We start from the raw sequence: 15460 nt of genomic DNA, 5'->3' as shown, positions 1-15460 counted from the left end.
GATTAATTGCGATTAATCGTATCCAAAATAAAAGTTGGTGTTTACAAGTGGGGGTAATTTATTACAAGTAACGCAAGTTACATAATCAGATGACTTTTTTTCAAGTTACTAGTAAAGCAATGCATTACTTTTAAATTTACAAGAAAATATATTTTTTAAATAAGTAAGTAACACCAGTCGCCAGTTACTTTGTTTCCCAATTTATTCACTTGTTAATAAACAAATAAGCAAGCCTAGCCCAGGTGACAAAAAGCAACGTAACGCATTACTTTCCATTAAGCGTAATTTATTTCGTAATATATACATGTACATATGTGTATTTATAAATACATATAAATATACACAGTACACACGTATATTATATAAACACTAACTTTTATTTCGGATGTGATTAATCGCAATTAATCGATTTGGCAGCACTAGTACTTTCAGAAAACACATGTTCTCTCTCCATTTTAAGAATTCCATCGTCATTCCTGTCTAAATCAGTTTAGATTTGTTATTGGAGAATGTTTTACCTAACAGTTTTCTATTTTAATGTCTTAAAAAATGTATATTTAAAAATATACTACACTGATGCCTTTTTACATTAACAGAGTATTTAAACAGTGTTTGTATATAGTTTCTGATTGTCAGTGAAAGTGTTTTTGTCTAGACATTCCCATGAAGTCTTCACCTTAGTCACAATTATATCTTGGTTAAACAGGAGATTTCATCTTAACAATGCCCTCCTTTTGTTCAGTGTTGTGAGAGAGGAGTTGAACTGGAGTAATATTGCTTGATATTTGCTAGTTCCAGTGACTTACGTTGGCTTATGCTCAGTTGTTCTTTATATGAACAAATGATGGACAGTGAACCGTTTACCCCATATTACCAATACTGTACATGCTATCCATTATTTTCTGATAAACATGTTCAGCTATCAATAATAATCGCATTATATAAGAATCTGAACAGTAGGCGTGCATTGAGTTATCAGTAAAAGTGTTGCACTACAAAAGTGTATGATGTAAAAGAAAGGAAGAGTTATACATTTACAAACAGTAGCGGTGCTTTCTATTTTTAAGGTGTTTGTTTTGTATTCATTGCTGTTGTTGGTATAAGGTATTGCTGCTTTGATCTGCTCCTTTTGTAGAAATATTTCTATTTTTATGTTGTTCTTAACTTATCTAATGTGCCTTAAAGTAAAGTTGTTACACAGGCTGTTACCTTCTACTTCAGCAATATTGAGCCATAACAACATCTGTTTCTGATGTCCTGTTCTGACATCCTCCTAACAGGAAAGAACTGGCTTTACTGACTCTAAAATGCTGTGGCATTCAACTAGTGCATTCATTAAAACTTAATTAAACCTCTCAGAAACATTTCTTGGCATACATTGTGTTTTTATTAGCACTAAAAGTCATGTTCTACTGTATGCGACTGATATAGTTATTTTGGTGGGATACATTTGATGTTCTACTGTATGTAAGATATTTACAAAGCATTTCTATTAGGTCATGTCAGCTTTTGAGTCGAAACATTTATTTATTTGATGAATAAATAAATCGATAACATTTTATAGGTGACCATCTTCTAGCCCAAAATACACATGAAGCACAATAATCAGGTCTGAAGATCAGACTGTATCTCATTATAGCAAAACCAGCTCAAAACAGCCCTGCCTTCTTTTTAAGGTCGTTCTGACGCCATTTAGGCAGCCGCTGGAAATTGTCACGGGTGCAGCCGAGGAGATTCTCAAATTCTGCATCAGTCAAATATTCCTGAAATAAAGATGACCAGATAATAACCTTCAAAATATATTTCGAGCTCTGATTTTTTAAGACCAACTCAATAGTATGGAAGGAAGCCTGTTTCTTCCACAGGATTAAAACATAAAAAAAGTTTGCAACTTTTTAGCTCACAATTGTGATATTTATTCTTGCAATTCTGCGTTAATATCTCACAATTCTGAGAAAAACAGTCAGAATTGCGAGATATAAACTCACAATTCTGACTTTAATATAAACTCACAATTGAGAGAAAAATAGTCAGATATGAGATAAAAAGTAAAAATACTAATAATTCAGAATTGTGAGAAAAGCATTCAGAACTGTGAGCTATAAATTAGCTACAAATTGAGTCACAACAGCCTTTTTTATTTTTGATTTCATCACAGAAAGAGGCTTCCATACTAAAGGTCTCGGTGCCCACCTCTCGTTTTTCAGGGTCCACTCCTTGAGGCAGCTGATGTTGAGGAGTTTCAACTAGCTGCTCGGAATGAAGCATCCCAGAAGGCTTTGCTCTGCTGGGAGACTGGTCTACATATGCATTGGAGATGGAGGAGGACATCCTCTGATTATGAGACTTTATATTTCTTGGACCTCCAGGAGCGCTGTAGCTCCCGCCACCTCCTCCTGTCTTCTTATTCAGGTTTGTGTTGTTGAGATTCTACAGGAAATGAGGTTGATTTCATGTTTAGATTTGCACACAGGTGTGTAGATCATATCGACATCTAAATGTAATTAGATAATTTGATCACTTTAGATTGATCAATGTAAATGAATCAGGACAAGCATTTAATCAGTATGGTTAAAGCTTTTTACCACAGTGATTTGCGAAATATCACCCAGCTTGCTTTTCATCTCCTCATATGAAAGGCCTCCCTAGAATATAGAGTGAAACTGAAAAAGTGTCTCTCATGTAACATTAATTCATTATGTGGTGTGATGGTGGACATAAAAAAAGTCAGGATGAAATGGCACTGGAAACCAGCTTTACTTTCATGATATGAAATATTTAAATATTCAATGAGAAAAAAGTAGGAGGGACCTGATTCTTTGCATCAGAGGAAAATGGGCGTGGTCTGAATATGAAATACATTTGTTCAACCTCGTTTTTTGTGGTAATTATTATGGAAGCTTGTTTCCACCAGAGGATAAAAAATAAAGGTATTGCAAGATGAAAAGTCAGAATTCAAAGAAAATAAAGTCAGAGTTGTGAGGTGTAAACTCTGAATTTACGAGAAAGAAGACTAAGACTAACATTTCTGACTTTGTATCTTGCACAGTTCTAATTTTAAATCTCAGAATTACAACACAAAAATCTAAATTCTGAGATATAAATTTATAATTGTGAGAAAAAAAATTCTGAAATGTAAGAGAAAACTTGCAATTACCTTTTTTTTTACCCCATGGAGAAAACAAGCTTCCATACATTTTTGTCAATATTTTAGAAAAAAATCTGTATTATTATGTTTTTGAGAGAAAATTAAAAGAAAGAAGACATTTAAACTTATAAATATTTAAACTTATAAATACATAATAAATAAATATTTAAACGTATAAATAATTAAATATTGAATAAAATATTTAAACTTTTATAAATAAATAATACTCATTTAAACTTATAAATAAAAATATTTTTGGGAAAAACACAATGAAGAATCATGCAAAACAAGATCAGGAAAATGGTCCATTTTGCTTTGATGTTGAGGATGTATTATTAGATGAGAATCAACAAATGATTATGTGGACTGAACTTCTCAAGATTCAGTTAGTTTGTTAGTGAATTTGTTGCGCATTACTGCCCCCTGCTGGACTCACGCTCCACTTATGAGCATCCCAAGCATTAAACCAGCCGGTGAAGGTGGGCGGCTCATAGCCTTGTTTAACAGTGGTGATGGGTGTCCCAGGGTCCCGTCCGGCTGGGTGGGTTTTAAGATAGTCCACTGCACCGCTATAGGACTCCTGAGTCTCATACTGGTTGGCTGAGTTGCCAATCCAAAGGAAAATCTGAGGGAGGAGGAAGAAGAGGGGTTTAGGAGATTGACATATAAGAGTGGGAGCTTTCTAACTTTTTAATGCCACCAACCCCCAATTTTGATGACCTCTTTGCAAAGGACCCCTCCCACACTCTTTTTCTTTCTCTTTGTAATTTATTTGGTCGCAGTTTGAAAACCCCTGGGTTTGAGTAACTCAATACGCAAAACTACCAGCAGAATTGTTGTTTGACACTATTTCTCTCTGCATATTTTGCATAACCCAGAACGACACCGGCATTTCACCGCAGCCTCATGCAAAAGAAGCCGACAGCATGACTTCACACAGCCCACCTCCTCCCAGGTGTCTAGAAGCATGACATCATCCTCGTCCAGGTCATCCTGAGTGAAGTCAGCCACTTCTGTCATAAGGAATCGGCCCGTCTGATTGGAGCATTCAAACAGACGAGGTTCGTGAAGTGCCACTTCTTTCTCCAGTCTAGTGGCGACACAGAGGAAGTCAGTGGAAATGACTGACTTTTGAAGTATGAGCTCATCTTTATCTGTTTTTATGGTTGTACCTCTTGTCACTGGCGTATGGAGCTTTCCCTCCCAAAGCCACCCAGAAGGCAGCTGGTTCCTGTCCTTCCATCACAATCTGCTTGTCCAGCTCAGAAAGCAAATCAGCTACGGCTTTTCCCATCTCCCTCTCGTCTCCACTGCAGCCCTGTGAGAAACAGAAACACACAAATAGAAAGAGATAGAGAGAGATGTAAAAATATAACAAAGTATATTTTTTATGATTAATAAATTACTGGTCAAAAGTTTGGAATAGTTATGTTACGTTTTTTTTATAGTAGTCTCTTATGCTCACTTGCTCAGTGATTTGGTGCTCAAGAAACATTTATTATTATCAGTGTTGAAAACAGTTCTTCAACATGATGCATTACCATGTTTGCCATCAGATAAAAAAATAAATAATAATAACACTTTTATACAGTAAAGATGCATTAAATTGATCAAAAATGACAGTGTATAATATTAAGTAAAATAAATACTGTTCACTCATCAAAAATACATTGAAAAACATTTTTAGCAAAGTAGCAAAAATGGTTTAAGCTAAGAATAATTGAGCAATGAGCATCAATAATAATTAATAATTTAGCACCAAATAGCATATTAGAATGATTTCTGAAGGATCATGTCACACTGAAGACTGGAGTAATTATTGCTGAAAATTCAGCTTTATAAATACATGAGATTCTTTTAAATTGTAATCATATTTCATAATAATATCATTATAAATATGTATGGTCTTTTTGATCAAATAATTGCAGCCTTTATGATCATAAGACACTTCTTTTTAAAAGCAAAAATCTTAAATATTCCAAACTTTTGAGCAGTAGTGAATATTTATTATAACACATTTTAGCCAAATTGTTATGTTTTGCTTATTTTAATGTTACACATTTTAGTTCTAGTCTATATTTATTTAATTCAACCAATTATATATGCATTTATTTCAATAATGTTATGATTCTCAGATTTAATTATTATATTTAATTAATTCATTCATTCTTATACTTGCCTTGCCATACCACAGGAAGACATTCTGATGAGTTTTGAGCAGAAAGACGTCATTGGTGTTGAGAGAGGCGGCTCGGGCGGGCAACTCTGTTGCTTTGGTGTTCATCTCATGTGTCCCTCTGACCTGGAAGAGTCTGGCACCAGGATCAGGGTTCACAACACCCGGTCTACCGGTCCCACCCTAAGAAACAATCAACGTGTCAATGAAAAGCTAACTTAAGCATACTTAAAGAAAAAGTAAGCTCATATAATACTCCAAATGAAGCAAGACATCATATTGACATATTCTTTTGCAGTGTAAGTAAATAAATAACAATTTTGTTACCTGAAGGTGGTAAATAATTCAGATCATAAAATAATTTACAATTTAGAGTTATATGCTCCATAGGAATGAAAGCACAATCACCTCAAAAATGATGAGTCTGCCCTTAAAGATGGCCAGGAAGTGTCTGGGCTCTTTTCCCATGACCACTCTGACCTGTGTTGGGGCTCCATTGTATTTGTTATCCAAATTCACCGCCTGATAAGCACATGCCGTCACCTCATCCTGTGTAGCGTGGCGACCCTGGAGAACACATGCTTCATGTCACAGGATCTCCAATGTGTGCATCCAGATTGTAACATATTGTGTATTTATAGCTTTTCTGCTCAATACATGTTAATATTTCAACACAATATTTGTGTAGAGTTCAGATATTAGAAATGCTGCATTGTTTATTTTGTACTGTAGCTATATAATGTATTTTATATACAGTAGCTCCACTTATGTCACACTTAAATGAATGTCATTATATAACAAATATTAAAGTGACATTTATTTTAAATAAATACAGCACAAACAGTGTGGGGTAATGCATTACAACTAACGCGTGTTATGTACTTAGATTACTTTTTTCAATTAACTATTAAATGAATGCATTACATTTAAATTTACAATGAAATATCTGATTTACTAACGCCAAGTTACTTTGATTTCTCATTTATTCACTTGCACCTCTGCTGTTCCTGTGCTGAGAGAAATTGGGAGTGAGGTGCAAAGGCTGAGGCACTTCCTTTAGCCTGAGACTTCTACTTATCAATTTCACTTTTGATGTGAAAGGGCCTTTACAGTTGCCAAAAATATCATTTTTGTTTTTTGGTTATTAAAAAACAAAGCAAGCCCAGCCCAGCCCAGGTTACAAAATGTAACGCAAAAGTAACAATGCATTACATTCTATAAAAAGTAACTAAGTAACACAATTAGTTAAATTTTTATGGAGTAATGCAATATTGTAATGCATTACTTTTAAAAGTAACTTTCCCCAACATTGAGCACAAACAGTTTTATAGCAAACCATTTTCTCAAAACAAAACAAAACAAAAAAAGCCTTTTGTGGAGAACATCCAAACTTCAAAATCACTGCAAAATAACTCTTAGAAGGGAAGGTAGCTTTTAGAAAATATCTAGCATTATTTGTTTATGGTTGACAATTTTTTCATATTTTGTTATCTAGTAGAATTAAATTAATTTGTGTGAATGTATGGTCCTAAAGTAGTTATTTTGGGCCACTGGATCTGTAACTGTGATTCTCTGCAGACTATTATATGTTTTCTCCACACATTATGACATGAATTAACTTAATTTCAGTGTATATTGTGTTGGAGATAGAGTATGCATGTTATGCTCCTCACCTGCCACATGTAGAGGATGTACTGTGGTTTGTTGGCTCTGTTGTAGGTGTACAACACTAGATAACAGTCTCCTCCATAGAAATGTCCATATGTGCTTGGGTTTACCTCCTTCAGTTCAAGATTCTCAATGCGCCAAACCTGAACACAAAAGAGAGCAGACATTTGCCTGTTGTGGTGTGGTAACAATCCCAAACTTTTGAGTTCAGCTATTATATTATTATATTATTTTATTATACCTGAACATGTCCTGAGGCGTCGTCCACCATCCGCTCCTGTGCAGCCAGCTTTGGTTGAGCGTGAAGCTCCATGACGTCAAACTTCACCTGATCCACTTTAGCTGAAATAACAGGTGTGTTTACAATCAATCTGACAAAATCAAATATGATGCATATACTAACATGACAATGCTGAAACATCTACACCCTCACGTGAGAAATAATGCTGAATGATGAATCACCTATCTTTCCTACTGAGTGCGTCTTTCCCAGTCCTTGAGCTTGACCTTTTTCTTTCCAGGACTTGAAGAAATGTTTAAACATGGCAGATTCACCTCCTTCACTCATAACCTCCACTTTCGTGTTGGATGGATAGTTCTTCGCTTTTATAAAGCCCTGAGGGATGAATATTTGTGTGCACCAATTATGAAACAATAAAGAAGTGATATTAAATAAATATACTACTTTGCAGAATAATACTATGCAAACACAGATGCTTACAACCGCCCGACTCAGTGCTGAGTGTCTCTCTTCATCTGATGCTGCTTTTCCTTTCCAGACCATTACTGAGCTGCCACCTTGATCTAAAATATAGCAATCCTGCAAACAAAACATACATCAAAGATTAATCCACAGATAGCTGTGCATCATATAATGATACTGTGGGTGTTTTGGTAGACATCATGTCTCTCACAGTGGAACTCAGCAAATCCTGGGTCAGTGGACTGGTAGCCACTTCCTGTACCAACAGCTGACCACTGGCATCAGACACACTGAGAATAACAGAATGCTAATTAAGGACATTTTATTAGATGTTAGCTCTGAATGATCAGTTTTCAATATTAGAAATATCAAATAATCATGAAAGAGTGAGAGAGATAGCTAGATAGCACAGACAAACAGACAGACATAATAAAAAGATCAAACGAAATAACAATAGATAGTATGATAGACAGACAGACATAAAAATAAAACAATAGATAGTCCTGTATAGATAGAACTTCTAGACAGAACTAGACAGACAAAATAATAAAACAATACATAGAACGACGATACAATGATAAAACAATAAATAAAATGAAAACAGAATGATAGCTAGAATGATAGACAGGCAGAAAAAGATAAAACGATAGACAAAGAAAGACAGACAGGCACAACGATAAAATGATAGATAGCGCAATAAAACAATAGAGCAATAAAAAAGGTGACGGACGGACGGACGGACGGACGGACGGACAAGACAGACAGACAGACAGATAAACAGTTAGACAGACAGACAGACAGACAGATAGATAAACAGTTAGACAGACAGACAGATAGATAAACAGTCAGTCAGACAGACAGATAAATAGATAAACAGTCAGACAGACAGACAGACAGACAGACAGACAGACAGACAGATAGATAGACAGATAGATAGATAGATAGACAATGTCATCCTGAATAAGACTTTTTAATGGCAAACAGATTAAAGTGTTCATACTGGTACAGTTTGACGTCGGAGATCTGGTTTTGGTCTGGTTTATCATCAGAGATTGGCTCTTTCAGGTGTCCAGTCCTCTGACCTAAAACAGATATCATGATCTTCATCAGCTCAGGAAAGGCTTCCTCCTGCCCACCCTCAATTACAGCAATCTGAGCCCGGCCTCCACGCTCCCGGTCCCTGATGTCCTGAGCAAGCAGAACGGCCTAAGAAAGACAGGAGAGGACAGGAACACAATAGAAATCCATACATCATTTTATTTTATATCCAGCACTGTATCTTCCCCCATTTCTTCAATTACCTTTAATTTTTCTTGTCTGTTGCTTTGAGGACCATTCCATTGTATTATTACTTTTCCCAAATCCAGCAGGAATATGTCCCCTAGATTAAAACTGCTCCAGGAAACCTCCACCTGCAGACACACACAAACACACACACACACACACACACACACACAAAGCCCCACTGAAATTCTCCCAAAGAGTGCTGGGAAGAAATCAGACATTACTGAAAAAGTCCAGTTCATTCTTGACAGTAGTCCTGAATAATTTGTGGGGTGTACAATATTTAACTTCCTGATTCTTTCAAGGACCCAGGCCATGTAATAGAGAAACATCAGAGGACATGAGGACAGCAGTGATGCAGAGACTGCTTCTTGATTCTTGACATTCTTGCACATTAAATTGAATAATTTACAGTTTGACAGCTTCATTTACTGATCCTCATAATGTTGGCCCTTCGCCTGCAATATAAATATCTGTTCACACAAAGTGAATTGGATAGCAAATCTTCTAATGTGCTTTGACCACATTTATAACCCAACTCTAGCATAAGTTTGTCTGTGTTCTGTGAAAACAAGAGTTTTCTATTTGGGGTCTTATACAAAAAAAAGTATTGTGGCACAGAATTTTGTATTATCTAGGCAACTATAATTATAATATTAATTATTGAATTATTAATAATAAATTAAGCAATATATATACATATGTATATATATTAAATAAACTAATACATTTTAAATGAACTGAATTTTTTCCTTTTTATATTTATATTTTATATTTATCGAAAGTCAATTTTAATCATTGCCTTTAGCTTCAGTACAGTAACAATATAAAAGCCAATTATTTAATTTCTTAAACATAATGTTGTTTTTAAATATTATAATATTACTATTTTATAATTCTATAATATAATAATACTAATAATATTACGCTTTTTTCTCACACGAAAATATGTACAGTAGTTGCCTTTATCACTGTCACACATCTCCAGCTCTCACTGAAAACGCATCCATTAACATATTCAACTATGAAGGTGTGGCTCATTAATATTAATTAGGGTTGGTGATTGTATGCTCCTGCAAGATTACCAAGCAAGTATCAACTATTTAATATTCATGAAGTGAGCCTTCACTATTGTAGTATTGTGATTCGATGTGTCTTCTGCAGCAGTTCACCTCTCTTGCAGTCACATGTTTGGTTCCTTTGACGTGGAGCAGGCGCTGAATGTTGTACACATTTGCCTCCACATGTGTGAATCCTGATCCCACACCTCCTTTTTTATATCTATAGGAAACAGGAAAGTGTAGACATAATCATACTGTCATGGAATTGGTAGAAGCAAGCCAAAATGTTTTTTATTTCACTCACATGAGGCCATTCTTGAAGTAGCTTTTGAATTTAGCTGATTCACATCCCTGGACCTCCCGGTATTGAACCGGACTGCCGCCGAGACACCCATCCAGTTGGGTCACATAGACGGCTGCCGCTCCCTGCTCGTCCTGAGAGGATGCGTTGCCTATCCAGTAGTGGATGTCAGTGGATTGTGTGGCGCTGTTGCTCACCTGAAGACAGACATGTGCTCATACATGTGCTTAAGAACATAGGTATTAATAACTTCAAAATGATAGAATATGAATAGAGATAAAAAAATATATAAATTTAAATTAATTTAGATTTATTAATATTAATTAAAATCTATTTATTTTATTTATAATTATCTATTTTTATTTATATTAATATCTCATAATAATTAAAAAATACAAATCAATTTTTTATAATATATTTTTAATTAGTGCTGTCAAACGATTAATCGCATCCAAAACAAACGTTTTTGTTCACATAATATATGTGTGTGTTCTGTGTATATTTATTATTTATATATAAATACACACATACATATATATATTTAAGAAAAATATGTAATGTTTATATATTAAATATATTTATATATATATATATATAATATAAATTATATGAATATAAATATATATACATGTAAATATTTTCAAAATATATACTGTATGTCTGTGTCTTTATATATACATAATACATATACACAGTACACACACATATATTGAGTAAACAAAAACTTTTATTTTGGATGCATTTAATCGTTTGACAGCACTATTTTTAATAAATCAGAAAAAAAAATCACCACTGATTATGATTGGAAAAGAGCAGCATTAAAGCTTCCATAATGTTAACTTCCTTTGTGTTCCAAAGGACATAAATTCTAGTCATTTATTGTCAACTGGAGCACTTCAAATACTGGAGCAATTCTTTCTAAAAGCACTTTTTAAAATGACCTAAAGAGTATCATGTGAACAAGATTGAATACCAGATTACTTACATTAAGAATAATGTAGCAGTCACCTTCAAAAAAATTTCCATATGCTTGCTCTGGGACAGGGACCATTTTCATTTTCTGAAGAAACATAAAACAGAATAATACATTAATATAACATATTATAATATATATATATATATATTATATATTTGCCTAATTGGAGAAAACAACAGTGATTTCTTACACTGATGGTCCAGATCTGCAGACCAGGTTTTCGCTGGATGTTTTTGAACTCATCCTGGGCTTCCGTCATTCTGCTGTATTCTGAGAAGAAATCTCAACGCTCAAACTATCTGAATTAAAAACCATAACCACAGCATAATGCATCACAACTGACAATAAAACTTCAGATATACTGAAGCACATTTTGACACTGTGAATCTAAATTTGACCTGAATTCACGCTTGCATTATAAAGTATAATATAAAGAAATTATTTCTTTATATAGAAAAAACATTGGACTATAATGTAAATGTGTAAATGTGACATTTGTGAACACATTCTATATAACATAATACAAATGCTAAACATTATAATAACACAATGTATTTCACTACAGTTTCACATTTTAGCTTTTAATTAAATGTTGTGACAGATTTTTGCAAAACGTGAAATATCAGTAAGAAATCTTGAGTACAAAAATGGGATTTTTTTTTAAAGGTGCTTGCTTCATCACTCCTAACACTGAGTGACAGAGAACAGATGGTTTATGAAATGATGATGAAGAGAATATGTGGAAATTGTGCTTCCTCTAGAGAAGCTGTACCACTAAACAGCGCTGGCCAGTACTATGGTAACAAATTGATTTCACTTTCAAGAATCTGCTCAGTAAACACAAAAACTACTTTGCAACAGAAATGTGCATCAAAACTCATTTAAAACAGGTCACTATTCACATTACAAATTATGTGGAAATATTTTGCAACTCTGGAGTCATACGATGGCCAAAATGTCCTGCAAACGACTTTGCTTCAGAATACATTTAAAATGCAGATTCAGACAAGCTGTGAATCTTATTAGGACAAATAGCCTGCAAATAAGTGGCATAGTGCAAACAAACAACTACTACACATCAGCAACCAGTCCTCTCTCATAAAACTCAATGCTAACAGTGAAAAGAAACGCTGACCTTTCATAATCACAGCACCGCTGTTGCTAAGAAACTGGGGTGCGAGAATATTGACTGAAATCTAGTGTTGAGGGTGGAGCATGAACAATTTAGCAGGATGTAGAAGACAGCATCCAAAATTTAAAAAAAATCTAGTAGCAAAAAAATCTACTAGTATTCTTACTCACTCTAAACAAACAGAAATATGGAATCAGAAAATGGTATATAGTGAGAAAATAGACAAACTAAAGCACAGCTGTGATCATACTGTATATATGATCCAGTCTCAATAGCATTTCATCTTTTACATGATCGTGTTACATTAACAACATTCATGATTGCTCTCTGACAAACAGCTCATTACTAAAGAAAAAGCACTATCTACTGTACAAGCACTTCATATTTAATAGTTTTGTGTGCTTTCTGTCCTGAATGACTGGTTTTCTTGTCTATTGACAAAGCTTTTTAAACAATAGTCAGCACAGACTTTTCCATAAATCCTAATCAATGACATGGATTAGTCTCATATTTCCCAGTGTGAGTTTAAAGATGAAGGATCTTTTGATTCGTTACGACAAATTCATACATTTCTGCTCCAAATAATATTGTATCTGGAATACAACTGAGTGAAATTTCCATCAACAAGTCATTAAGCAAATTTGCTTGTATTGCAAAGAAGTAAAATATAAATCAAGATCAGATGTGAATCTCATATACAATTGTATATGGGTTTTGTGGTTATAAGTAAAAGTCATAATAATAACGTAAAACTTGATTATCTAACATACCCTTCAAGGACTGTATATGAATCATGATAAGTCATAGTTTAAATAAGTTTTAATAATCAAATGTTTCTTAAACACCAAATCAGCACACCAGAATGATTTCTGAAGGGTTATGAGACACTCAACACTGAAGTAGGCTAATGACTGCTGAAATTCAACTTTGCCATCACAGGAATACATTGCACTTTAAAATAGAAAACTTTGTAATAATATTTCTCAATATTACGGTTTTACTGTATTTTGATCAAACAAATGCAGCCTTGATAAGAATAAAAGACGTATTTAAAAAAAACATTAGGCTAATACACTTGACCAACCTCCAATTGTTTGAAACTGGTTGAGATCAGAAAAGGAGTACTTATAATAATTCAGCTAAAACATTATATCACAATACTCTTCCTCATGTTGCTTCAAACTTGTATGACTTTCCTCCATGTGTTTTACAGAATAGCCTGGTCAGTGGCCAGTCTCTTCAATACAATGTACAGTAGGGACTGTCCAGAATGACAAAAGAGGACGTAACTCACAAGTGACATTCACAAGGACTTCTAGGATATATTCCGAGTCCTCTTAAGTTTTCCTCAGTAGTCGGATCTTTTCAATAAATCACAATTCAATAATTCAGGTGTGAACGATTCAGCTGCAGCAGTTAAAGCTGCATTAATTTTTACCTTGAAATATCACTTCTAAAATAATTCTGATGGACATCTAATAAGGCAAATGGCTTCTGCATCTTTCCCATACTTCCCTATATGTCTCTTCTGGAAGTGTGTAAATTTGGTGAGCGGGTGCGAAATTCCACGAAAAGGGCAGATTACTTTACGGCAGCAATTGGGACAGTGATAGATTTACGACAGTGAATTTAATCTGTCTGTAACTCTTTTTTTCGGCTCTAAAGTCGAAAATACACAAAAACTTCTTACAGTTGCTTTAACAGCTCACTGAAGGGGAAGATTATTCCTAAATAATGAAATGCATGAGTCATATGGACTACTTTATGGAGCTTTTTGCATGCTTATTGAAGCTCAAAAGCAGCAGTCCACATTAACATGAAAAAAGCGACCATTACTGATATTTTCTAATTTTGTGTTTCACAGAAGAAAGAATGGCATATGTGTTTGGAACAACACGAGAGTGAGTAAACACTAACTGATAGTTCATAATTAGGAATCTCCTTCATTATCACATATTCTCTCAGTTATATAAAACCAGCTGGTTTGAAGTTGGTGGAGGTCAGAGAGACTCGTGCTCTGGATTCCTCACACATCGGCTCTGCATCTCAGCTCTTTCACGCTCAGATCACAAGGAACGCTTCAGACGGGAACGCCACACAGACACTCAGGAGAGCCAGAGAGAGGAGACGGTGATTAATCTCTTCCACTCCAGCAGATGGGGAGAAAGAGCGAACGAATCCCCTGCGAGAGGCTCTTGGACAGATATCAGAGGCTTCCTATGGCAAACGGCCCATCAGCCACTAACAAATAAAGAGGAGTACGAGGCAAAATGGTGCTTCATTTAGGTTTAGAGGCTTCACCTTAATTGCAGGCCAGAATGCCATTCTGAGGGAGACGGAGAGAGGTGGGCGAACAAACTCTCAAAGTATTGTGTGTGCAGAAAAGCAGAACATTTCAAGAATAAAAGTGTAAAGGCATTTATAACGAGGAACAAAAACTTATTTTCTGAGTGATAACAGCAGTTTTACTGATTAACAAGATCTATATTGTATGCACCTGTATGCCTATCCATCTACAGTTTCTGTCTATATACATCTAAATGTCTGTCATCTATAAATCTTTTCATCTGTCTGTCTGTCTATACGTCATATAACTATTACTCTATCTACCTACCTATCCATCTGTCTCTTTCTATGTCTAACCTTTTATAACCACCCATTTATCCAGCTACCTACCTATTTATACATCTACTGTATACATCTAACCCTGCACATACCTATCCATCTTTCTATCCATCCATCAGTATATCTACCTAGTATAGTAGTCTATCTACCCACTACATACCTACCTACCTACATCTGTCTATCCATTCATCCATACTGACCTATATAGACATCTATTACTCTATCTACCTGTCTGTCTCTCCACCTCTCTATACGTCTATCCATCAATCTTTCTATCCATCTACCTACCTACAATATGTCTACCTATCTACTATTCTACAGCATCTATCCATCTATGTCTGTCTATACCTCTGTCCATTTGTCTCTTTCTATCCGTCTATAGATCC

General features: G+C 34.8%; 2 protein-coding genes across 2 annotated transcripts in view; both read right to left on the bottom strand.

The window, feature by feature from the left end:
- Positions 1-364: 364 nt before the first annotated feature.
- On the bottom strand, positions 365-11602 carry LOC107591254 (villin-1-like). The gene is made up of 19 exons (XM_016280368.1): positions 11508-11602; positions 11327-11401; positions 10345-10538; positions 10152-10260; positions 8997-9107; positions 8696-8901; positions 7907-7985; positions 7714-7812; positions 7455-7608; positions 7234-7334; positions 6998-7135; positions 5733-5891; positions 5328-5507; positions 4321-4466; positions 4094-4238; positions 3585-3773; positions 2586-2645; positions 2194-2430; positions 365-1763 (listed from the first exon to the last, which is right to left on the bottom strand). Exons 1-19 carry the CDS (start codon positions 11574-11576, stop codon positions 1650-1652), a joined length of 2565 nt encoding a protein of 854 aa, XP_016135854.1. The 5' UTR covers positions 11577-11602; the 3' UTR covers positions 365-1649.
- A 2908-nt stretch (positions 11603-14510) lies between these two features.
- The window catches only part of LOC107591271 (CTD small phosphatase-like protein), a 53500-nt gene continuing 52550 nt past the window's right edge, over positions 14511-15460 (bottom strand). Inside the window, exon 7 of the mRNA XM_016280386.1 lies at positions 14511-14666. Coding sequence (XP_016135872.1) covers positions 14511-14666 — 156 coding nt within the window. The remainder of the gene's footprint in view (positions 14667-15460) is intronic.

This window comes from Sinocyclocheilus grahami, unplaced genomic scaffold (assembly GCF_001515645.1).
Source record: "Sinocyclocheilus grahami isolate Dianchi unplaced genomic scaffold, SAMN03320097.WGS_v1.1 scaffold139.1, whole genome shotgun sequence".
NCBI lineage: Eukaryota > Metazoa > Chordata > Actinopteri > Cypriniformes > Cyprinidae > Sinocyclocheilus > Sinocyclocheilus grahami.
This window is presented reverse-complemented; position numbering and strand designations above follow the sequence as displayed.

Bases quoted from the DNA above. Each gene is read 5' to 3' on its own strand.
- LOC107591254 (XM_016280368.1), bottom strand. From the start codon at position 11,576: ATGACGGAAGCCCAGGATGAGTTCAAAAACATCCAGCGAAAACCTGGT. The intron at 4,467-5,327 runs GCAAGTATAAGA...TGTTTCTCACAG, and splicing joins TCTTCCTGTGGTATGGCAAG to GGCTGCAGTGGAGACGAGAG. The intron at 2,431-2,585 runs GTAAAAAGCTTT...CATTTCCTGTAG, and splicing joins ATATTTCGCAAATCACTGTG to AATCTCAACAACACAAACCT.